We start from the raw sequence: 25712 nt of genomic DNA on the forward strand, positions 1-25712 counted from the left end.
TGGGTCAAAGCAATCCAATGACAAACCCACTGACTATGTGGGGTTTGTCCATTCCCCGAAATAAGTCCTGTCTTCTGATGGTACTGTCACCATCTACTCTACATAAATTCTGAGTTGCAGTTTACGAGACAGATTCTGAGACGAGAGAGGTATTGTTAGTACCGTTCAAAGTTTTGCTGTGTTTGTGTCACATCTGCACTGCAAGGCACCTGGCATATGTGTCAAAGAACTTATGTACTGCAGGAGAAGTAGCTGGCACCAAGGAGAATATGGCGCTGTGTGTCTGCCATTGTATACCTTCTTTTTTTGTTATTATACTTAACAAGTTAAGATGCTTTTAACACTGTACTTGAATATCCCTAGTTTTGTTAAATCTAGTCAAAAGCATTGAGGAAAGATATTTATGAACTTAAATGTCAAGTGCTCAATACCTAAATTAAGTATTTTTTTCCTCCTGCCCTCAAAAAAAGTATAGTTTTTCTTAGGCATTTTTTTTTTTTTGATGGCACACGAATCCCATGAAGTAAGTGGAGTCTGCTTATGCTTTGTACATCTGACCTCCACTGAATGAGTATGCGGAAGGATTATTCTATCACCTAGCATTAGATGCTTATAGGTAAGCTGCCATAGTCTCCTGAGGAGTGTTTTAAGGGTGGTTTGGAGGGCGGAAGGGACGCCACATCTGTTCAATTCAGTTGTGTGCTTTCCACTTAAGATTTTGTCAGTGGAGAAGATAAGCGTCTTTTCCTAAAGCCTCTCTTTCCCTAGCCTGGATGTAAGCATCCAAAAACAGAAGGTAAATTCCTGTGCTTCATGGTTGTTGGAAGAAGCTTGAGAATCAACTGAGTGTATTGTGAAAGCTCAAAAGGCAAATAAAAGAATCCACAGCTATGTTATGTTTAGAAACCTCTCCAAAGTCTTTGGCTATCTTACGATATTGAGTGCTTGACCCATGAGATTTAGTGCTTTGAGTTGGCAGTACTATAATCATTATTTTTATTGTGCCTTATGTGCAAGTTTTAAATGTACTTGTTTTTTTTGGATAGTGTTTTCAAGTAACACCTTCATGACTTTATTTGTTAATTGAATTAATCACACGTGGTACGTTCAGGAGATACACAGAAACCTATCAGCGGAGAAGCATAATCGAATGATGAATGATGTTTATCATTTAGTAGTAAAGTTGTGATGTCATAAGGAATTGTCCTACTTGATTATGAGCCTGATAAATATTTTTTAATGAAAAGAGCTCTCTTATGATTAGAAAATAATTTATATTAGATAGGGTACTGTACCTCTGACCGTATACACAGTAGTAAAAATGTTTTTCCATAAAAAATGTGTGAGGTTTTTTACCATTACTTGAGCTGTGAGACTGTGACTTCTTTATACAGCAAGTTTTTCTTGCAAGGAAATCTTCTCTTCAGATTAAAAGCAGTGACTTTGATCAAAGTACCCATTACCTAAGGAAGTAAATATGGGTGTGCTTATCTAAACCTGCTAAAATCCCAAATCCTCTGAAGTATTGGCAAGCATTGTAGATGACTATTGTAAACTTGCCAAAACTGGATTACACCTGCCTAAAATTGTGCTTTTAGTCAGGCATCTTCTATTAGTTTTGTTTGGTATTCCTACTGAAATACGACCCTCTTCATTTTAGTGGAGATTGCTCCCTTTTTCTTTGTGCTGTGTGTTCAGCACTGGAAATGATGTAGCCATAGAGTACTAAAGATATTATATAGTTATAAATGGTTTGTTCTGGTTGTAAGAAGTGCCAAGTAACTGTAGTGCAAGCAGTCATTTATATACAGAGGAAATATAATCCTGTGCTGTTACATAATGATTATTTAGCACTCTCTAAGGTATGTGAGTATATTGAGAAGGAATAGCTGAGTAATAAATGGGTAATGTGCAGGAAAGTGAAAGTGATAAAAAGATATGTAGCAGAAAATATGAGGCTGGTCTTCACCTATGTGGCTGAGACAAACTACGTTTGTGTGTTAGGAATAATATCCCCAAACATCCCATAATTAGTCAGTCATGCAGTAATCCATGCTTATTTGTTGTGTAACAGGTTTAAGGACTTAAAAGTGTTGCTCAAATTCTACTCTTAAAGAGTCACAGTTATATTGTGCTTCTTGGGTGAAAAATCTACTTGTCTAAGTGTTGCCCTAAGAAACAAGGAAGTACTTGAATTTGAAGAATAGTAAAATGTGTGATATCAAGCAGCAGGTACCTGCTGGAGTAAAGTTGGCTTGTAAAGCTTGTAGATCAGTCCCAGGTATAAAAAAGAGGCTAACAGCTATAGGAATACCTTGCTGATATGAGACTCATCACTAGGTACCTTAGACCTTAATTTGGTGTCCTGGAGAGCCCACTTTTTTCCAATTACTTGTGAATTGAAGAAGCGTGGAGAAAAGTGTTTGAGTTGGTGGTATGTGGCACTTTAAATGCATTTGCTGTGGTCCTTCTTGCTTCTAATTGTTACCTTGTAAATGAGTGGAAACCTGTGTTTCCGAAAGGGAATGATGTGAAAGGTTTGAGCTGGTGAAGAGCTGACCAGTAATGTTTTTCAGGAGCTTGTTGTTTCACGCTGGCTTTTACACATCAGCTGGGGTGCCTGAGGAGAGCTGAGAAGTTTGGCCAGGATGATTATGCAAGCACAGGGAGAAGAGTTGAGCTCAGTGACGCTTCATTTATGCTTTGTTTGTTTCTTCATTACCTGGTGGTCAGTGCAGGCCCAAGCAGGCAGTAGAGGGTATTAGTTTAGTTCTGGGGGTCAGAGGGAAATAATTTTTTGTTTTTCTTCTTTTAGTTGTGTTTATTGATGAAAGAGGGACTATGACTCTTTGAAAGGTGAAGCTTCACTTTATAGTGATAATTTGCTCTTAGAAATTATTTGAAGTCAGAACATTTGGCTCTGTATAAAAGTGTATTAAAGATCTCAAGCCTCTGCCTTGAGGAACACACGTGCCACTTAGAACATATGTAATAAGTATTATATATATTATGCATTTGAGTAAAGAACAGAGTGATGGATTTCATTTTTTAAAATAATTTTGAAGCATGTATGGGAAATATGATTTTTTTTAAGGATGAATAACAACAACAACAAAAAAGAAAAACTGGTTCTAAATGCAGTGTTGAAATACAAGGTCATACGTGGGAAACGGATACACAAGATACATTAGGGAGCGTGAATCATTGCCCACACAAAAGAAAAGAGGATGGGATTGTGGAAGTCCCTGGATGAGAAGAATGGCAGTTTAACCTAATACACGAGGCGTTTGACCTGGGTTTTAGCATCCTTTGATTTTTGGGAGAGCAGGGTGCTGTTAGTAGCAGTGCTGCTTGACTTGGCCAGAAGGGAGCAAGGTGTGAACTAGGTGACTGGGGATGCTCAATGAGTTTTTAAATGTGGAGTCTGAAATAGTTGATGGGGCATGTGCTGAGGGGCGGCACCTACAGGGAGGGGTTTGTGAAAGGGGGAAAAGAAGGAGGCTGTGTGCCCCGAGGCCGCTAAGCTGAGATGACCTTGTGAATGGGGAGCCAACGAGCCAGGGCCAAAGCTGCTAAAGGGAGAGCCCAAATGTAAAGATTAGTCAAAAGGGGCCCCAACAGGTTTGCAAGAGAAGGAGGAGGAGGAGAATAAGGCGCTTCTGGAAGAAGCAAAAGCATTGAGAATGGAGGAATCAGGCTGAAGGGTGAGTTGACAGAGAGGGAGAGGTGGGGAAAAGTGGCCTTTAAACTCTGTCAGCGGGATGGGGGTGGCTTGGGTGAGGTGAGGAGCGTGGAGCTGCATGCAGGTGATCCAGCAGGGATGTGACAGCCGGGCCGGGCAGCGGCCTGCGTGGGCAGCTGGGTCTGGGAGGCATGGCGGTGACAAAGGCGGGGAGGAGTCGGCGTGGAGCCGGGAATGAAGGAGGTCAGCGCCATACGGGTTGTGCGAGTGAGATGCTGTGGGCATATGCTGCGACGGAAGCTGAAGTGAAGCGTGTGTGTGGCGATAACATCGGGCTGACTTCTTCCTTGTCACAGAGAGTGTGCACGGGAGGAAGGTGGCTGTGGGGCTGTGTTACAGCCACGGTGCTTTGAGAGGATAACGGCTAACTCTTTAATATCTAGTGATGCAAACAGATTTATGTTCATCGTGTGTCTCAAGGTGTGTGCAGTTCGTGTTTGTTTCACCCGTTGATAGATCTGTCTTGGAAGTTGTAGCGTGTGGAAAAATAAACAAACCAGCAGTCTGTGCAGCCAGGCCTTGCTTCCCTGCAGGCTTGTTTGCTTGTGCTTACAGGGGTTTATCTGATTTCCATCTCCCTAATAGTTACTCAGCATTTGTGCACCAAGGCTGTATGAGACTTCCTAAGTTGAGGATGGGTTTTGTTCCTTTCTTTCTTTCTGATCTTATCGCAGCGTTCTGCCTTCCCATTTCTATTGCTTCGGAGAAAGCTAGCCAGAGAAGGCCAGCAATGAGCTTAGGGTTAGTTTTGGGGGTGGCTGTCCCTCTGGGACCTTCTCTTTCATGGAACAGACTGCCCAGGGAGGGGATGGGATCACCATCCCTGGAGGTGTTCAAAGAACATTTGGATGTGGCACTGGGGGACGTGGTCAGTGGGCATGGTGGGGGTGGGCTGGTGACTGGACTAGATGGTCTTGGTGGTCTTTTCCAACCTTAATGATTCTGTGATTCTGTGGTATTGTGTACAATACCTGGATGTGTGTCTGTGGGTTTGGGGGGAAATTACACGTATGCTGTATGTGAGGGGCTGGCCCTACTGTTAAAAGTCTTTCATTTCAAAGTATTTGATTAAATGGGAAGGGGAGGGAGCATCTAAGCCTATTTATGTAAGGAAAGTCGAGTATCCCTGACCAGCGTTATCAGGGTTTATCTTGTGATATTCACTATGTCCCAACCTGCCAAAATCTGAAGCATGCATTACATTGTGTGCTAATGAGAGCAGTGTTAACAGCATCAGAAAGTCATCTTGTGCTTTATATTCATTTGACATACAGGTATATCAAGTTTCTTCCCTTTGTGTTTTAGAAATATTATAGTGAAAAGATGAGAAAAACAGTTATCCTAGTGTAGGGTAACTCATACTTAATGGAAACATGGCTTTTGTTACACTAGCTATGCATGTTTCCTGTGCTGACAGTGACGAGCCAGTAGCTTTTAATGGTAAGAGCTGCAGAAAGCTCTAAAATAAATTTATAGAGGGGGTGAATCAACATCTAACATCTTCTGTCTTTAAAACTGCTGGTGAACTTTGAAACTCGCGAGCCCTCCGTTAAACTACTAGCAGTCTTCTGGCTTATTACCAAATACAAGGTAAGCTCATCATCACAAATTGTGCATTAAGTGATCTTCAGGGGTACTGTGGACATTAGTGAAGAGAAAGTGAAAAGGAAAATATTTCTGAGGTGCTGGATATTGGCAGATTTGCCTGCTGTGCTGTTCTGTTCTGTGTTGTGGTTGGTGTTGCGGACCCAAAGCTGCCTGCAGTTTCAGTAATGTAGAGGGTCTCAGCTTCACTGATCTGGGATTTCTGATGTGCAGCGTCTGTGAGCTGGAGTGGGCATAGCGTGCGTGCTTGACATTCAGAAATGTTGCAGAGAATGGAAAAGCTGTAATTGAATGTCTTAATTACCTGCTTAAGTTCTTAAATGGTTAAGAAAGCTTCCTAAAATAGAGCTAGTCCATTCTGTTTAGTGCTTTGCAAGAGCTTACAGGAAAATACTACCTATTTAAAAAAAAAAAAAAAAAAATGTGACCTAACAAATGAGAATGAGTTTTCAGTGTTGTGTGTTTCACGAGCTTGGTGTTTCTTTTCAGTGCTAAACCCTGCTACCTCAGAAAGTAATGTTTAACAGAATGCTTTTATGGCTTACTGTGTGTAACGATCCCTCCTTGTATTTCAGGGCACAGTTCCTCTCTTTCCCCTGCCCCCCCTTCCTCTTTCACTCTTTTTTTGGTGCATGTGTGTTGTTGTTGTTGGATATTTTTGTAGCTCTCTTGAAAATGGGACTTTGAAAGGAGATAAGGAAGTCAGCCCAAAAGCTTGTTCCAGCATTTTACAATTCTTTTATAATCTGGGGGAAAAAGTGAGCAAATAACTTGCTGGTGTTAGTTCAGAAATCTTTTTTATTACACTAAGGCTTTAATAGTTAGTCAAACAACAGTGCTGCAATTCTGGATCTGTTAACAGGTTAACGCTTGGCAACGCTTATATTTATAAGGTAATGATTTTACTGTAGCAATTTGAGCAGCAGGATATATTAGGTATAAGAAAAAACAATTTATTACCTTGAATTTCTTAATTCTCCACACAGCTTATTTCATAGCAATGTACCATAGAAATAATCGTTACCTCCCATTGACCTGCTGAACACCTAGCTGTAGCTAGTAAATTTACTCTGGGTCTGCTCTGTGTAAGCCATTCCAATGCAGTGTGCACGTACTGTACTGATGTTGGTCCCTTGCTGGTGTAACTGTGGGTTGTGACACGAGGAATATGGGCACTTCAGGCAGTGTTCTTCGTGTAACTTTTGCTGGGGTAGGAAATCCACCATTCAGAATGTTTACTTTTAATCACACGCATGTTTTTCTTGCGTTCAGGACTTGACGCACGCAGCACAAAGGCATTCCAGTTTTAGCTAATGGTATGGCTTCTCTTTTGAGATAAATTGATCTCATGGCACTGTGTGCACTCACAGCAGCTGGGGACGTGGTTTGTATGGAGCTTGCGTTGATGGGGCAGATGTAAGAGGGAGATGCGCTAGCATGTTATGCCAGCTGATGATCCAGTTCCCATTCTTCTGCAGAAAATATAAGTACATTAAAAGTAAATATTTTCTTGTCATGATGCTGAAAATAAAAGCGGGTAGTTTCCCCCCCCCCCCCCCTTGAAGATTAAAAATTGAGCAGAACGTAGTGAGGCACACTGGCAGGAAAATGCCCTGCCCACACAGTTTGCAGTCAGCCCCCATGCTGCAGGTTTAAAATGGCCATGTTGTAACTCCCTGCAAATTGGTTTGCAGTGGAAACCCTAACAAGATCATTAAATATAAAAGCCCTGTTGGATGCTGGGAAAGTACTGTGCTGCACATACATGTGTGCATCTCCATGGACGTGCATGAATGGGCAGCATCAATGCCATCGATTTGAATAAGGAGGTAATGTACAGTATTGAGGTGACTTTGCTTTTATTTGGAAGTGACTTGTGTTTATTGTGATATGGCCAGAATTGTGAATGTTTCCTCAGTTTTCAATTCTTAGCACTTGAATATTTTCAAGACACAAATGTAACTCACTTATGTAGGTGTGGCCAAATAAGAGAACGTTATTGTTAAATTGAAGTAAAAAGGAGTCGTTCATTGTGGTTTTTTTCTTTTCTCTTTTTTCTTTTTTTAATTTAAAGTGAGGCTCATATTCAGAATTAGTAATGTACAGCATGTCAAAGTAAGAGCTTTTGACTTCCCAACATATATCATTAATGACCCTAGGAAAAAAAAAATCACATCTGCACTAGTTCAGTTCTTGGCTTTTCTAGGGCTGATCAATAATCACATTGTGTATTCATTCCCTCCAGCCCCCTACCCTGCAAGGTCAACTTTAACTACTAGTCTTTATATTTCAGAAGAAGGACGTAGACTGCTTTATGCATTAATAATATTGGTCTCAGTGTTTCCTTTGGATCTAATTTACTGTTACCCCATCAGAAATGAGTAACTCGTTTTTCTTTGTTTTTCTTCCTTTTAATGCTTTATCATTTTTCATGAGAGCTTTTCACTTCTACCTTATGGCGCAGTGTTGAGCGATCTAAGTAGGAATTTGTCTGGAGAAGCTGAAGTTGGCTACGGTTTTGCTATTTAAATGGATCCACTCTTTATTGTATTGTTGAATGTGAACATGACAATGGGAGAACAACAATTCCAGGGCTTCTCGTCTGGATGGCAACACAGCTGGTGCAATGAGGGCTGTCCAAATGTGGCTGGTCAAGCATAACAAGTTAGTTCTAATTAGAAGTTCGTGTTTATGTTGCGTTAGAAAATAGTTTGAAGCAAACCGGTAGGGATTTGAATGAAGTTGGTTCATTTTCTTCTCCTTGCCTTGTGAGATTAATGTTGTTTTTTTGTTTGTCCTGCAGCCAGAATAAGTAGTCTTGAAAGAATCTTGCCTTTAAAATAAGCTTTTTATTTCGGACTATAATGTTGGGGTCTCCTGCAACTGCTTTAAAATAAAGGGTTATTGTGGGTGGTTGTGTCAGTGTTACATATCACCACTAGATTAAGTCTTGTGATGGTGGCATTTTGTGATTTCTGCGTTGTTGTTTTCATTCCATGAAAGTACTAGTGATACTGGTTCCCTTTTATTCATTTCTTCATATTAGAGTGGAAATGTAGTTTGTTCATAATGGATTATTGATTGGTCTGAGAACAGCAGAAGCCCCAAGGCCTTGTCATCAATGGTACTTACTTTCCCAATAGTGAATGCATCACTTCATGCAGCTATTTGCAACCCTGGTCTGTAGGATATAAGCCCGTAATTGTTAATCTTGTACAGCGCCGTTTTTAGGGAGAGGAGCTCTTCATTGTCATTATAGGATTTTCCCCCTCAATTTGTTCAAAGAATGGTCTCTTTGTTTTGCTAGCAAGATAAAGCTTGTCCTGGATGTTAATGATATATTTTAATTCATTGCTCATAATACTACAGTGTAACCAATAGAGCGCACTGCTTTGTCTCCAGAAGACAAACGTGCACAGTGCACTAAAACACAAAATATGTACTGAGTGGGTGACAGCTCCGTGTTTCTCGACAAACCCCGGAGCAGCGCAGAGCACACTCCCCCCTCCGCGCTCCCGCACCGCTTCTTTAGGAGCCACCAAAAACTGGGTTGCGCTGTCCCTATTGTCCTGCTGGCTTGGTTTTGAGAGAGGTCACTTCTCTGCAGATGCCTACCTCGAGCTTTTTCAACAGTAGTGATTTTTATCTTTATTCCAGCATCTTCTTTCCCCCCGCGAAGGGTGCGGCGTCGCTTCGGAAAGACCTGGCTCTGCTTTTGCAGCCCTGGCTGCTGGGCTGGAGCCTGCTGCAAGATGCCATTAGCTCATGGAGGGAGGAAGACATGAAACCTTCCAATGTAGTCAGAGGAGCTCAAAATAATGTTTCAGTGTTTGAAAGGCAAGCTTCCCAAGTGGGAGCAGCTTCCTCAGCTGCAGGGGATGGCTGCTTTAAAATGATTAAACAACAAGTATTGCAAAATGCTGCTTAAGGATTGGGTTTTCTGAAACATAGCTGAAATAAACTTGGGCTAGTAGAAATGCCGTGTTTTTCCAGGAGCTTTTTCTTTTTCCTTTCCAGTCATCGTGTCAATTTTGGCAGGCTTAAACAAACTTTTAAAACAGGTCCGTTGTTAAGATTCGTTCGTAATAATTGAATACATTTGAAAATTAGACAGTCTTCTTCCATAACTGGCTCTGGATTCGCTGATAGCTTTTTACTGGATTAGTTTGGATTACTCTCAGAAAATCAATTCAGAGCTATGTTGCCTGTACCTAGTGGCAAGTTTAGTCCCTAGGTCAGAGGATGTGAGGATTTCCTGTAAATTCAAGAGTGGGCGTTACTATTTAAAGATACACTTGGTCTTCTACGCTGCAGTAGAGTCTGACTTTGGGGCAGTCTGAGCCTTCACAAACCTGGAGAGATCAGTTCTACGGGTGCCCTTCTTTGAAGGATACAACTTCCTTACATTCACCTGTAGGTGTTTGCATGCAATAGGTGTCCTACCCAACCTGTAGGCGTCCTATCAATGCATCGTGTAAAAGAATTTCAGTGAGATTTTTTTCATGAGATTGCACCTCAGTGTTATTTTTTTAAGTCACTGTTGCTTTTGGCAGAGGCACATGATGGAGCAATTGCAGTGCGTATTCAAACCTCTTGGAGATGAGAAGAGCAATATTTCTGCAGTGTCTTTGTCTCTCAGGTGGGACTTGAAATACTGACAACCAAACTGAAAGCATTTGATTTTAAAATATACATGTTGCTTTGTGAAAAGATTCAGGAGGCTTCCTAAAAGGTATCATCTTGTTTATTACCTGTTGAAGAATCTTCTCATCCGCTGCAGGAAAACAAAGGATTTATAGTTTTCCTTATGTTGGAACAGGGATAATTTTCTTTTTTACTCTGTCTACACTGCTCAAGATATGTGTATCTAAGTATGTGACAGAAATGAATTTGCAATTAATTTTCAATGTGGTACTTCTCTTTGCATTCTATTTTTTTTTTAGTTTCTTGCCTTAGAATCATAGAATCCCTTGTTTATTTTCTATTTATTTCTTTCCTTTGATGTTTTCCAAGTGGCACAAAAGGGCCTTGAGAGGTCTGCGTGGCCAGCTGCAGGGACTCAGCGTGTCTCATATTCTTTCAGAACATGCAGGTGGCATAAAAAGTAGAGTATCAGGTATTGCAGAGTGCTCCTGTTTTATTTAAAGCATTGTTTCTTGCCCTTTTACCCAAGCCTCACTTTACAAGTAAGGAAGCCATGAGGACAGCGGAGCCATATGTATCTGCTGTGGTGCTGGCAGGGCCCAGTGCTCTACTGGGGAATCATAGAATCATAGAATGGCTTGGGTTGGAAGGGACCTCAAAGATCAGCTAGTTCCTACCCCCTGCCATAGGCAAGGTTGCTGACTGCTTGATGAGGCTTGTGCAGGGCCCCATCCAACCTGGCTCTGAGAGCCTCCAGGGATGGGGCACCCACAGCTTCTCTGGACAGCCAGTGCCAGTGCCTCACCACTCTCTCTGTGAAAAACTTCCCCTGACATCTAATCCACATCTCCTTTGCTTTAGTTTAAAACTATTCCCCTTTGTCCTATCAAACCATTCCCCCTGTTCTATCAAAGCTATAGGTGATGCTGAAGCTCGAAGCTCCAAGCTCCCTGGTGACAGCAGATTGGCTTTGGCCAAATGCATTTTCTCTCAAGCCAAAAAATCTTTCCAAGCTTACTTTTAATATTAGAGCCTATTAGATGTTTTGGTGCCTAAATCTTTGAAGTAGAGTCAGTTCACTTTTAATTCTAGTTTCAGCCTCTGCTAGTAGGACTCTTCTGCCTTGGCAGTCAGGGTGGAATCTACAGGCTGGATGGAACTCTGCTGTGAACTGTGTGTGACAATTGTGGAGGCTGAACTTGGACCAAAGAGATGAAAGGGTGCTAGTTACCACCTGAATTACTTAGACTTGATACCTCAGAGTAGCTGGCCAGATACCATGTGCATTTAAAGAGTATTATTTCAGAATACTTTCAAATTCATTATTAGATCCAAATATTTTTATTGTTTCAGTCAGCCAGCAAAAAAAAAAAAAAAAAAACACTGTGGCAAAATTTTACTTGCTGCAAAGGGATAAACAGTGTGATTTGGTTTTCTACTCAACATTTTCCATCTGATATCTATGTCTGATAACTAATGTGGAAGTTACTAAGCTAGAATTGGTAGAATTCTTGGTGTTACTTTCCTTGTTTTGTATGTTTGGTCGTGTGAATGGAAGCATTTTTCAAAGTTGTCGTTTTTATTTTGTATTTGCTGCTTCTTTCCTTTCTAATGAACACTAGCTTTGTTGTTCTGCAAGAGCCCCTCGAAGAGAATTACATATAAGTGGCACTTGGAGGATGGGAAGAGGGAGTTGAAAGCTGCTTCTATACGTCTTTGCCAGTCTGTTTACTACAGCCTAAAGCTCCATGTACTGTGTAAAGAAAACTTAGATTTGGTGAACACCCGTCCTCCCCTTGGAATTTCTGTCAGTGGGAGATCAGACCTGAAGTTCTGCAAGTTTTAAATGTGTACTAATTCAAACAATGCAGAACCAAGAACACTTATTTCAACTTACGCTATAAATTGCAATGCACAGGCCAAGATAAAGTAATAAAGCAGAACGAATTGTCTCGCAATATTTTGATGAAGATGATATATACTTCCATTAATTATTTTAGATTAACAAAATCATTTGGCAATCTTTAAACTCTAGCTTATTTTTCCCCCTCAGGCCTAATTGAAAGTAGGGCTTGGGGCATCTCCTCTGAGTGACTGTATCTCTCTTGTAAGTAATGCTTTCTTCATATCCTCATTTTCGTAACTAAGCTTCATTAATGAAAATGCTATGAATAATTAAAATGAAATATGTCAGAGCTAAGCATAGGAAAGCTGTGGCCGAATAAACAAAGGGACTCTGAAGCTTTGGATTTATATGTGCTTTAACTGCTGCTTGCAGCATTCTTGTCTGACTAAGTTTGACTCTTAAAACTCTTGAACTTTCAGACAAGAAACACTATAGAAAGTTGAATTAAAATGAGACCTGCATTAAAAAAAAAAAAAAAAGAACGAAAAGGTTGCTTGTCTAAAAGCTTACTATTAAGCAGTGTTCTTGTAGGTGTAAAGTGCAGAAAACGTGGAATGTAGAAGGCATCTAAAATACCCAGGACAGTCTGTCCCCAAGGCTTACTAGCTGCTTTTTTTTTTTTCCCCCACTCTCCACAGAACATTTCAGAAACAGCTGCAGCTTATTCAAGTATTCTGTAGTATGAAAGGCAAAAAGTATTACCTTGCTGTTTCTTCTTACCATTTCATGAGTTTTAGGTCAAGTCTTCAGTTACGAGACAGTATGGGTTGCTACTTGGCAGTCTTGTGTTATGGGTCAAATAAATGAAAAGTTACTCTGAATTGTTTCATCCCTCTGTATGCAGTGGAAACCATGTTTTTATTTGCAATTTTGCATGTTTGTACCATCTGATACAGCAGAAACTTCCAGTGGCTGCCATCCTCTATATACTCAAGAGTTTGCTGTCAGGCTGCCCCTTGACTTGGTCTTAAATGACGGATTTCAGAGATTAATTCAGATACTCTTGTTTGTACACTTCCTGCTTATATGAACTTCTGAATTTGTGATCTGATACGATTTCCACCCCCCACCCCCAGGCTAATATGTTACTTCCAAACTAGTTGTAATATAAAAATGCTTTGTTCAAGAAATGAAATTGCATTTGTGGTACATCTGTTTTAGATATTATTATCGGCTCTCTATGAAAAAAGTGGTTTGAATAGATGCTGTTGATAGCTCGTAACGTGCTGTACAGATATGAGATGTAGAAAATGAAACCCAGAAATGAATGGTTTTGTAGCAAATAAGAGGGCTAAATTAACTTCAACATAATGAAGTTATTCTATACCATGTAACTGAGATGAGCATTGCATCAGCTTTACCTTTCTTTTTGTTAGGCTTGTGCTGGTGATGCGATTCGACTGTATTTACTCATTTATGTACTGAAGAGGTTCAAAGGTGAATACAATGAGGAACCTTTGCGACTTTACATCTGTAGCTCTTTATTTTTTGAGTCATAGATCTCAAATGATGGATGCGCGAGTACGTAGTCTTGTTTTTGTTAGTTACATTTTAAGATGCTGATGTTTTCTTAACTTAATAATAGTTTGGTGCTGTTCATTACAGAACGTCGTATCCTTTGATCTAGTTGTGTGGTGTCTGTAGTATTAGTGAGGATAGGAAAGGGAGAAGATTTTTGTTTTACAGTTGAAGTGAAAAAGAAGCGATCTATTAAAATCTAACCATTGATTTTTTTGCTATATGAAAGAGGGAGGGATGCTGGTGCATTGCATATTGCGTTGCTGAGGCAGATAATGACCATCGTATTTAATTGTGGCAGAACACAAAAGCTTTTTGACTTTTATTAATCTGTTTTGTTAATCAAAGTTGCTTCTTCCTTTGTTTGTTTGTTTATGGTTCAGGCTCTTCGTCATTGAGATGGTTGCTCTTGTGGTTTCCCGTGTGTCTTGCTGACATAAATCACCCACTTTTAAGACGAGTTGATACCTAAGCACGTTATCAGTTCACTTTGTCAGATTGAGACTAAATACTACGTTTGGAGTCTTCTTCCTTATTGCTCATCAGGAAATAACTATTAGTTATCTGGAATGCTTTGTCAGACTCTGCCTTCTTGTTTTCTCTTTAATCAAAGTACCGAACGTGCTCAGTTTCTGCGCCTGCTCTGTGCATGCCACATCAAGCACAGCAGAACTGACTGAGATGCAAAGTAATGCAGTTGCCAGCAGGAATATGATATTTGCTAAAGTCTCTAGGAAAGCCTTTTATCTTTGGCAAGTAAGTATTTTACATGAAATTACACGTGATGGTAAAGCCACAGATTTAAAGTGTAATAACCCCCTCAAGAAATGTTTTCCTCGTTTAAGGTGCATTTTTAGCCACTTCTGCTTGGTTTTAAAACAAAAAATATTTTTCAAGTTTGCATTTCTTTTTAAGACAGCGTGATGCAGGTTTATGGAAATTTAATTCTTTTGTCATAGTTGCTTCTTTTTGGATTTTGTTTATTAATGATGCTTTGAATGCTTGCCATTGAAGTCCAGAATATCAGAGAGGCTGCTGCTTTTTGGTGCAATAAATCGTAGTGTAGTACACTCTTGAGTGTGGCGTAAGAGTCACAAACTGTTGAAGTCAAAATGTCAACGGGTTGAAATAGATTTAAGAATCTACTTACATGATTTTTGTAAGTTTACGTGCTTCTCTTCCTGTTCCAGGTGATCTATGCCATCCGCTTACAGAACACGCAGAAATAAATCGGCGCTTTGAGCAGCTGCAAGGAGAAACGTTACTCCAAGAATGAAGCAATAAAACGTCTCTGCAGAACCGTATGATTGAGAACGCGGTTCAGCCCTCCTCTGCTGCCAGACATGCTTTAATGCTCCTGCCCCACTCACCCACTGTTGCAGTAATACAGATGGATCGTAGTAGAGAGGCAGAAATGGCGTTACGGAGATCCTCCAGCCCAGGCAAGCTGAGCAAGAATGACACGGATGCTGACAAGACCATGTGCCACAGCTGCTGCATCTGCGGTAAAAGTTTCCCTTTTCAGAGCTCCTTATCGCAGCACATGAGGAAGCACACAGGTGAGAAGCCCTACAAATGCCCTTACTGCGATCACAGAGCTTCCCAAAAGGGCAACCTGAAGATCCACATCCGTAGCCACAGGACAGGCACTTTAAGTCAGGGACACGAGGTGGAGATGGGAGAGGCGCAGCTGGGCGAGATGGGAGTTTCGGAGGGCCTCGGCGGCTGCACCAGCCCCACCAAAAGCACGTCCGCCTGCAACAAGATCTTGAATGGTAGCGCTCAGTTAGACAGCAGCAAGATCTTGTTGAGAAGCAGCAAAAAGGACGTCACAGAGGCAACGCCTGCCGAGGAGGATGGCAAGCTGTCTTCTTACCCATGCACCTTCTGCAAAAGCAAATTTGAAAGGAAGAAGGATCTGGAGCAGCACCTGCACCAGATCCACAAACCGTTCAAGTGCAGGCTGTGTAGCTTCATGACCCTGAGGGAGGAGTCGTTGTTAAGCCACGTGGAGAAGGACCATGTTACTGCTCAGGTCCCAAATGGGGAGGCCTATGCTGAGAACTGCAAGAGCGAGCTGAGTGCTGGTGAGTTTCCTTGTGAAGTCTGCGGCCAGGCCTTCAGTCAGACCTGGTTCCTGAAAGCTCACATGAAAAAGCATAGGGGCTCATTTGATCACGGCTGCCACATTTGTGGCAGAAGATTCAAAGAGCCCTGGTTTCTCAAAAACCACATGAAGTCGCACGGCCCGAGATCTGGGAGCAAAAACAAACTGAAAAACGAGCTGGAGCTCATAGCCACTATCAATGATGTGATACAGGAGGAGACGATTATGACGGGCCTGTCCCTTTATGAAGTCTGCACCAAGTGTGGAAATCTGTTTACAAATATGGAAAGCCTGAAAGCACATAATGCTGTGCACTACCGGGCTCAGCGGGGCAGCACTGGGGATAAAGCAGAGGGCTTAATCGATGGGAGCCTGAGCCCCTCGGTAACAAAGCAGTTTTTCTTGCAGTGTCTCAGTCTAAGGCCATCTGTAGGGCTGGATAGAGTTACAAGAGGACAGCCTGGAAAAAGAGTAGCCGAGCTGGATCCAGTCAGTAGCTACCAAGCTTGGCAGCTGGCCACCAAAGGAAAAGTAGCAGAGCCCTCCGAGTATGTGAAGTATTTGGGGTGGGACGAGGCCCTGGCGGACGCGGATGTGACTTACGATAAGGATAAGAGGGAGTACATCCTCGTCAACCAGGAGAAGCGTAAGCGGGAGCAGGATTCGCCCAGTTCCTCCAGCAACCCCAAGAAGAAGAGCTGTCCCAGCGGGCGCCTGGAGAAGGCCAGCAGCGTCCTGCCAGGGGAGAGCTGCCCGCCCGCCCAGGGCGATGTGGACTACCGTCCCTCCTCACGGCAGGGCAGGCGGGCCGCCCAGAACAAGTCCACCGAGTGCTTTGAGTGTGGCAAGATCTTCCGCACCTACCACCAAATGGTGCTGCACTCGCGGGTGCACCGCAAGGAGCGGAGGAGCTGTCGCGAAGGTGGGACGGTCACCCAGCCCGACCGCTATGGCTCCAGCAGTGAAGAAGGGGACTTGGGTTCCGTCAGTGGGCCCAGCACACCTGACTCCGCATCTGCTCTGGAGGACTCGGCCACCTCCGGCTTGGGGGAAGAGGGGGCCGAGGAGAGCTCGGAGGAGGGAGCAGCTGAACCCTCACTAGGTAAGATGGCTGCTGGCCAGGCCACACGGTGAGCAAAGTGAGCGGGCAGGAGGTGCAGGCTGGATGGAGCCCTGTGCCCAGCAACCACTGCTCTTTGTCTCAGTGTGGCAATTTCATTGATGCTGCTGTAAGTGATAGAAGTGAGGTCAGAGGATGTCTTCAGAAGGTGCGGGTAAATTTGTATTTCAGTGGGGGATGCATGAGAACTATCTTAATGACCTGCAGCAAGTTACCTCTGCTGTTACGTCGTGCTGCCCTCCCAGCGCAAGAAATGTGTAGATGGGATACCTAGGGACATGTTTTAGTGGGCAGGATTGATGGTAGGTGGATGGTTGGACTAGGTATCTTAAAGATCTTTTCCAACCTTTATGATTCTCTGACATCTCAGGGGCTTTTTTTCCCCAAGTTATGTACAGCCAGCCCCAGTCCTACCTTCAGCAAGCTTGTTCAGAAAGGACACAGCTTGTGTGTTGTTGCCGCTAAGTTCATCAACTCATTAATAGCCAGCATGAGAGGTGTTTCTCCTCTCTCCTTTCTGCTTTGCTTCTCAAACTTGTGTTTATAACTCCAAGGGCTATAATTAATCTCTCCGGGTTAAAGCAGTCCTTTGAGCCCAACACTACTAAGTGGAACAAATTATGCTCCAAATAACAGCGAAGTAAATATTAAAAAGAACACTATTAACCACTTTTGTATAGTTTTTTTTTTGTCTTCTGATTTTTGTTATTTACCATTATTTGTTTTAGAATGCCCTCTTAGAAATGTGAGATTAACCATTCTTTCCTTAACGGCCTTGTACGGGATTTTGTTCGTTGTTGGTTTTGTTTGGCAAACATTAACATATTCCTTCTCTTTTTGTTCACTTTTTTTTTCCTGAGGAACCATGTTATCTGTAAATTAAACTCATTTTCAAGACCATCTCTGAAGTAATCTGTTCCGTTGTGGGAGAAGGTGGATTTTATTTTATGAGCTGTGTTTTTTTTAGGATTTTATATAATGTGGTGCTTTCTCCAGTGGCTACAAACCTCATAGTGACCCCAAAGCAGCAGTTGCTAGAGTTGTGTATTAATAACTGTGATTTTCATGAAGTGGTAAAGCAGTCTGGGATGCGTTTTTTGTCATTATGCTTCTTTCATAAAATTTTGGGGGATTTTAGGACAGCTAAAGTTGGGGCCAGCACTGCTTGGCAGTATGGCTTTCAAAGTGTTTGGAGGGAAGAGGGAAGCAAAGGACCATAACTGTTGGGCAGGAGAGGGGATGAAACCCACCCATTTGTCTTTAATAATTACAAGAAGAGTCCTAATCTTGATTTAACTACAACTTGGGTCAAGTCTCGTGGACAAGTTAGCTGCACAGGAGAACAGAAATTTAAATTAAACCAAGAAACTCCACTCTTTTTAGTGCTTTCTTGTCCATTTCACAACTCCAGAAGTCCTAGTGACAAGTTAGCTCAAATATTGTTACTTGCACATTTAAAAAACTCAACATTTGATTTTCCCATCTAGTGTTTCTTGGATGTGGATCCTTTTAAAAAAAGTTGTTTATGGGACTGTACTTGTTTTGTGTGAAAACCCATCAGCTGCTGCCTGAAACACCTCTGTACAATTGACACAAAATGTAGTTCTAAAGCTGCAGCTTTGTCTGGAGTTAAATGGGGCTGCCATGTTTTACCGGTGTAATGTACAGTGCCCTTATGGAAACCGCTGTGATGGAAAACCATCTCTCTGGAGACAGACTGAAAACACTGGAACACTTTTCACATGATGTTCAAACAGTAAGGCTGTTCTTCTGTGCTCTCCCTATTCAGCACTTTATTTTTAACAAGAGGAGCTGTCTCATCTCTTTCCCTGTCCCAGTTCTTACCACAGTTCAAGCTCAGCCCTTGTCTCATGAGTGAAAGGCGAGAGCTTGAGTTGCACAGCAGTTTCTCTCACAGGAATTAAGGTGACTGGATTAACCACTGTCTCTAACCAGCACCAGGAAACTCATTCCTTTGGGTGCCAAATTCGTTCTTATCTATTTTGCTGAATACTAAAGAAGAAGAAAACTGATAGGCCAAAGTAAAGATAGACAATCAATGCAAATGCATCCCTTTTCTAAGATGTGAGGGTGGCTGCTGCGTTTTTTATTTTACAAGTTTACAAGTGACAAAGACTTTTAATTAAAAAAGGAAGGATTTCTTTTTCCCATAGTAGCTCAAATTTCAGGACTGAAGTTTCTCAGTTTTCTCTTTCTGGTATCAGGTTTGCTGAGACTCCACTTATATTGTTTGCTAGGAGACTGTGGTCCTTGTGTCCAGGAAGCTGTAGGATTGGTTTTACTCTTCTGCAAACTACAGTTTTAACTGGAGGGGCTTTCTTTTCCTCCTCTACCAACAGAGACATAGAGTCTACAGAATGTAGGCCAAATTCCACGCTCGTGTACATCCTGTTAAAATCAGATGGTCTGATGTAGCCTTCAGATGGGTTTTGTCCTAGAAGTGCTGTGGTTTGCTGTCCTGTGCTGCGGCTTGTTGTAGCTATTCTTGCTGGTGAACCTTTTCTGTTGAGAGCAGAGCTCCAGTGCTCTAGACAGCAGCCGCCCCCAGTAGAGGCAGGCAAACCGTGCTCTGTGCTCTCGGTTCCTCTTCCTGACGTGCCTGCTGCGGTAGTATTTTTACTCAGGTTGTGGTCAGGAAAATCTTGCGTTAATAACAGGGTTATTTTAAATAATATATGTTTACTTTCATATCTATTTTTTCCTCGTTTGACATGTTACCCTGTTACGTAGGGTCAGAAGAGGGTCTTGGTACTACCAGTTCTTGAATGTTCTAGTCTTGATTCAGCTGAAGGTACCTCTGTGCATTTAACTCTTATTAATCTGAGTGGTCCTGCTAGCACACAGGGTAGGCAGTAAGTGGCTTGCTCAGTATCTTGCAGCAGGGGAGCTAGGTATGTACCTCCATACTCACTTAGGGCCAGCACATGCTAGGGCTGAGGGTGACTGGAGTTGGGGAAAAGTGATAGAGCTTATTGGGAGGAAAGCAAGAAATGCACTTTGCATGTGAAATGGGGTTGAGAGCCTCCAGGGTAGCCACTTCTTTGCTCTTAACACATCAGTAATTTGTCTCTGCTGTGTACGTAGGGTAACATAATGATTTCTCAGGCATGAGAGTGATGTGTGCAGACCCTGCTTATCAGCTGCCAGGGGGAAGCTGGCAGGTTACAAACTGCTTTCCATCTTATTAGAAAGAGGGCAAAAATGAAACAATTCTCTTATGTTACACGGACAGAGTACCATGTGATACCCGTCATACTGAGGTGTCATATGCATGATGTACGTGTGCTTTGTATGACAGCCACCTGGGAAAAGGTGCCCCAGAGCACGGTCTGTCTGTTAAGCGCAGACTTAAAATATTTTTGAGCTCTCCCTGCTCCAGATGAGTCTTTGTTTTTATTTGGCATTCAGGTCACTAGCAAACTCTACCTGAATTTCCACTCGGTTGAGTTTGATGTTGTTTGAGCCACTGGCAAGTTGTTGCTTAGCACTTAACCAATTTAAAGACAGATTCTATGATTCTAACTTTTTAATTAAAAGAACTGCAGTGTTATGACTAAGTGAGTAGAGGGAAGTTGTACAGTGATAAAAGTGGAAGGAAAAATACTTTTTTTTTTCCTTCAGTCTAACAGCTTATCTCCTGAAATGTAGTATTTAGTGTACAAAATAAATAGTTCAATCTGTATGCATGTACAAATGTGTGCATATGTGTGGTTAGTATTTTTAAGGCTTAACACAGGCACTCATGTTGTCATGGTGTATTTAGTAATTGGGGTGTTGCATTTTGTTATACTAGGCTCTATGGACTATTTCAGTCCTGAAATGAAGAAGGAAGTACAATTTTAAAGATACAACTGCTTCTGACAGGTGGAAAGATGAAGAAAAGAAGTGAAAACAATTTACATACTGCTTGGTGCTCAGCAAATATGTACTAAAAGAGCAGGTCTTTGATACCCAAGTCTAGATTTTGGGAAAGGGAGAATGTCGTAAAGTTGCTTCTTTTTCTTTCTGCCAAATGTGGTGTTTGAATGCAAAATGCTAAAATAAATCTAGAAGGGGGAAGAAACAGTCAGACACCAAGCCCAGGATTGCTGTGCAGGAATAAAGGAGAGGATGCTTCTTGTTCTAGCCTGACATTATCAAGGAGGGAAGCAAGTGAAAGGAGAGAATGTGTTGCATCTTAGAGGGGATGCTGCTTTCAGTGGGAATAATCTCCATTTTGTTTTGTTTCTTTTCTGCCTCTTCCATCTGTTTTCTTCTCCTTTTTTTTTCCTATGTCAGACTCCTCCAGATTTTCAAAATGCTTTAAGGAGAAACTGATTCATTCTTGCTCAATACATGCTGGTTTTATTACACTGGCTAACGCAGGAAGAGACTGATTGCAAAGGAAAACTATTGTGTGAGGCCCTGTACAAATACAGCGCGAGGCTCAAGGAGCTCCTAGTCTCAAAAGATAAGATGGACACAAGTGGCTGGAAAGCACAGAATACAAAAGACAGTGAAAACAAAACAGCTGTGTGTGGCTGCATTTTTCTTGCATTGGGAAGTACCAGCAGTTTGGTGGGACTTGCCTTGGAGAAGATGAGCTCAATGGAAGAGCAAGAGGAAAGATGGCAGTAAGGAAGAATGGAAGGAAATGTAGGACAGTAGTGGGGTTTGAACCCTCCAAGGCAGAGCTAAGGTTTTGGGCATCTTACAAAGAAGCCAAAGGGCTTACAGCATCCTGGCCTGAGGTTGGTGACACCAGGAGGTTTTCCGTGTTAACAAGCAAGAGGTCAGGAACAGTCACAGAAACAGGAGGCAGAGCTGCAGGAGCTCCCTGTGTTTGCACCTCCCAGAGCACCCACTGGCTTGATGTTATGGACCCACTAAGTCGTCAGAATTCGCACCTCCTTCCTTGGATTTAATTAAAAAAAAAAAAAGTGCTTGGGTTTGTTTGCATTTGTTTAAAAACTCTTAGAAATCCAATGGATTTGGTGTCTTAGTGTCTTTATTGGTGAACTGAAAGGGAAGAGAGCTACCTATGAATTATTACGGGCTATACAAATGGGGAGATGTAACAGATAGCATTTATCCCAGACACATCGTAAGAAAATCCTGTATGTAAATTGCAATGCTAGAATAGAACAAACATAATGACATTTGTAAGACTGGGAGAGTTTTATGAAGCATAGATTTAGATTTTGTTTTGTTCAAATGTAAATTCTTACAAATCCGAGAGCTGGTACCATAACAAAAAGTGCCTAATCTCACTGGGGTTTTGATTTAAAATAAATAAATAAAAGGTAATCATCATCCAGAGTTGCTTTCATTTTCCAGTAGAATGATGGGACTGTGATTTGGGGAAGGAGAACAGTATGAATAAATAAAGCAAGTGAAAACAGAAAAATAAAAATATGTAGTAACTCCACAGTGAGACCAAAGAATAAAGAAAGATAGCTCTAGTGAATATATTTTGTTGGAATGTATATTCTGTATGCAGTGTAGCTGCCAGGATCAAATGCCAGAACTTCCTTGTTTTGCTTATATGAAAATATGTTTCTTGGTATACAAGGGAAATCCTCTCCACTGTTTATACATCTTGTTATATAGCTTAATCAAATAACTGTACTTTAGGAATTTCTCATGCCAGACTCCCATTTAGTGCAAATCACTTTTGGTAGTTGGTCTCTATTCCCAGGTAACTAGTGGTAGGACGAGAGGTAATGGCTTTAAGTTGTATCAGGTTCAGGTTGGATATTAGGAAAATTTTCTTCTCAGAAAGAGCGGTGCTGCAGTGGCACAGGCTGCCCAGGGAGAGGGTGGAGTCACCGTCCCTGGAGGTGTTCAGGAACCATGTGGATGTGGCACTGAGGGACATGGTCAGTGGGCATGGTGGGAGTGGGCTGATGGTTGGACTTCATGGTCTTAGAGGTGTTTTCCCACTTCAGTGATTCTTTAATTGCTACTGAAGGCAATGCTATTATGACATTTTACACCAAATGAAGATCTTGTTCTATGTGTGCACTCCTAAGTGTGCTGAAGTTATTGAGCATGTTTATTTTGCAGATTAAGTGTACAATAAATTGGGGAATGTCTCTATGCTGGACAGCTGGTAACTACTGCCCCAGATTTCCTTGAAATGGAGTAATTTCAAGGCAGAACAGTGTCAGTGACTTCTGTTAGAACCCTACAATGAAAATAAAAACATTTCACTGGGATAATGCATTTCACCCAGTGGTTAATTTTGGTATTGCCCAGGAGTGGTTTGTTGAATACAAAACCTCCTCAACTTTACAACTCAGATTGTTTTTACTGTTAATGCTGAGAGTTTGAAATACAGCAGAGTGATGATTCATCAGGGGAAACTGGGAGAGACAAGGACCCTGCGCTTGCAGAAGTGAGATTCGCTAGGCATCATTTGGACTTTGCAAAGTTCAAATTGTTCCTTGAAACAAATTGAGTGGATCAGGACTAGATCAGCTACATAGTTGTGCCGTGTCTAATAATAGCATTCAGAAACTTTTCTACCTTGCAGTAATTTACATAGTCCCATTCTGATGTGTGTGGGAAAGCTGCATGGGGTGTGGTATTGTCATATGAGCTGAAATTTCTTGGCAAAGCACTGCAGGTTCAAGCATTTTTGATCAGTACAGGCCTGTGTGTATCTCCCCTGCAGCACTCCATTGCCTCTCCCCTCCCCTTGGGTCTCTAGTACAGTCTTCTGGACTGCAGTGAAAAGCTCCGGTGTGAGTATCTTCCTGTGGTGCTGTCATCCGCAGTAGCTTTTTGTTTTTGTTTATCTTCTTAAATGATGGGACAATATGAATGGGAAGAACAACTGAGGGAACAGAATGAAATAGAAATTATGCTGATCATCTCAAGGAAATAAATGACAAGAAGATTGCAGGCAGCTAGAATCACTGAAGTGTGTATCAAGGAAAAGGAGAAAAGAGACACAGGACATCCAGACGTGTGGTTAAAAACCTGCTTTGGCACATGTACCTCATAAACGGGAAGTTGTTTAGCCCTTTATTTTAGGCTCCTGGAGGCTGTGCTCTGAGAAGCTCTTACAAAAATGATTGATTGGAACAGGGCAGCAATGCTGTGGGATAATGCAGTCTGTACCCTTTAATGCTATATATTACCCTGACATCATACTAACTAAGGAACATTTAATGATTGCCCTGTAGGCATCTTGGGTAATTTCCACTGTGTTCCTGATTACCAAGCTCCTTGTTACTAGGTCCTGGCTTACTCAGTCTGATGTAGTGTGGGTGGCCAGCACAAGAGCTGAACAGGAGCTCCAGCTGCTCTTGCAGAGGGGCAGGGTGATGGGGAGCAGATAACGCACAGTCAGCTCAAGTCAGAACTAAGGCAGCAAATGCTGGCTGAGATGGAAATACCTCAGTAAATGCACGACTTCTGCCAGATACGGTCCTTGTTATTGCTGGAGAGCGTACTTCTTCCATAACATTTTGAAGTTACTAATGCAACTGTTGCACTCTTTTTGTTCTGTGCGAACGGTTCAGTGGGGGTCCCATTGTGTAAGGACTGCAGAATTTTGTACGTCAAACATACTTCCACTGTATTTAGTTTTAACTGTTACTTTCTTCTGTGTGGGTTGGCATACACAATAACAAGTGACACAATTAGACCAGTGTATTGTTTAGACAGTTTATTGTAGCTGTAGGTATGTGATATGAGCAACAGAGACATGGCTCAGCTGGGGAGAAAACTCATACCGAGATACTGAGAGAGAGATAGGTTTCCTCAGCCTTTGTTTTATCTGTCAGGAAGCAAGGAGGTGAGTGTGGTTTCTTAAAGGGACATGATAGCAAGATAAACTTTGCCCTGAAGCTTGTGTAAGATGCCCAAAGCAAGATTAAGTCTTCATACTTCTTCAGTAGCTTTTGAAATTGTTCTTACACCGGGTTCTTTAAGGACTGTTTGTGTCTGTTTAATCCTTTCTGAAATGCCAGTATCCATTTCATGTTTACCAATGCAACAAGCATGTAAAAAATGTATGTAGATTTTTTTCAGGGATGTGGAAAACTATTAGTAATGCCGGATTTAGTTTGTGTGTTGAAAAAAAAAAAATACCTCCCCTTATGTTTAACATATTTGCACAGTGGGTCCAGTTTTTGCAGTAGGCTTTTAGCTCTTTTTGAGCAAGTTTTTTAAACATCTGCATGTAAGACACTTACTTTTGAATTCAGCTTTCAGTAACTTTATCAGCTTCTTCAAAAACATCACGTCTTTATGCCTACCTTAACCTTGCTGCCTATTTGAAAGCCACTGTAGCAATTTACTGATGTTTTCTGTTACATTAATATATAGCACGTGAAATATCACTTTGTGATATTTATAGGCATAAAATCACATTGTGTAATGCTTTTATTTTCTAGCAGTTTCTGATTAGTGAGCAAGGATCCCCTCCCCCCAACTAGTAAAACAAGATTGGAGCAATGCAAATTGCAATGCTAGTGGCTTTAATCTGATTTCCAAATATTTCTGCAGCACTGTGGCTGTGTTGAGTGGGGATTCTGCTGATCTGTAAATGGCTGCTAACAGGGGATAGTGCGGGTGTCTTTGATATTTGATCTTTTTGCTGCCCTTAACAGTTCACAGTTTGATCTGTCTTAAACTGAGAGTCAGAGTTTCTTTGTTATGAGCTAGGTTTGGCAGTGGATGCTCTCAGTGTGCCTCTGTGGATGGGATGGGCTGAGTTCTGCCTCAGGTGAAACCTAGTGGGATCCAGAGCTTCACAGGGTATAAAAGTAACACAGTTTGGCTTTGTATATGGGTAGCTAACTTGTTTCCTGCAATTGCATTTTGCAAATACAGGTTTTACTAGGTCACTTGACTTCATTTTCTTCTTGTATTTATTTACATGTTTCCTACACCAGTAGTATCATTCGGTCACTGGATTGCTTTAGCTTGAGTGGGTCTGGCTGTGGCATCAGTCAAACTGCTAAAAGTCAAGAGCAACTTAGCTGCAGTCAAGGGAACCCTTTACAGAGAGAGCATCAATAACCTTTTTTTTTTCATTGTTTTCGGTTTGCTCTTGATC

The 25712-nt window shown here is 41.8% G+C and overlaps 1 protein-coding gene across 1 annotated transcript in view; it reads left to right on the forward strand.

The window, feature by feature from the left end:
* The window catches only part of ZNF516 (zinc finger protein 516), a 94651-nt gene that overhangs the window by 19224 nt on the left and 49715 nt on the right, over positions 1 to 25712 (forward strand). Inside the window, exon 2 of the mRNA XM_021385782.1 lies at positions 14606 to 16624. Within this exon, the coding sequence (XP_021241457.1) occupies positions 14719 to 16624 (1906 nt within the window). The 5' untranslated portion in view covers positions 14606 to 14718. The remainder of the gene's footprint in view (positions 1 to 14605; positions 16625 to 25712) is intronic.

The sequence above is a fragment of the Numida meleagris genome, chromosome 2, assembly GCF_002078875.1.
Source record: "Numida meleagris isolate 19003 breed g44 Domestic line chromosome 2, NumMel1.0, whole genome shotgun sequence".
NCBI classification, from domain to species: Eukaryota; Metazoa; Chordata; class Aves; order Galliformes; family Numididae; genus Numida; species Numida meleagris.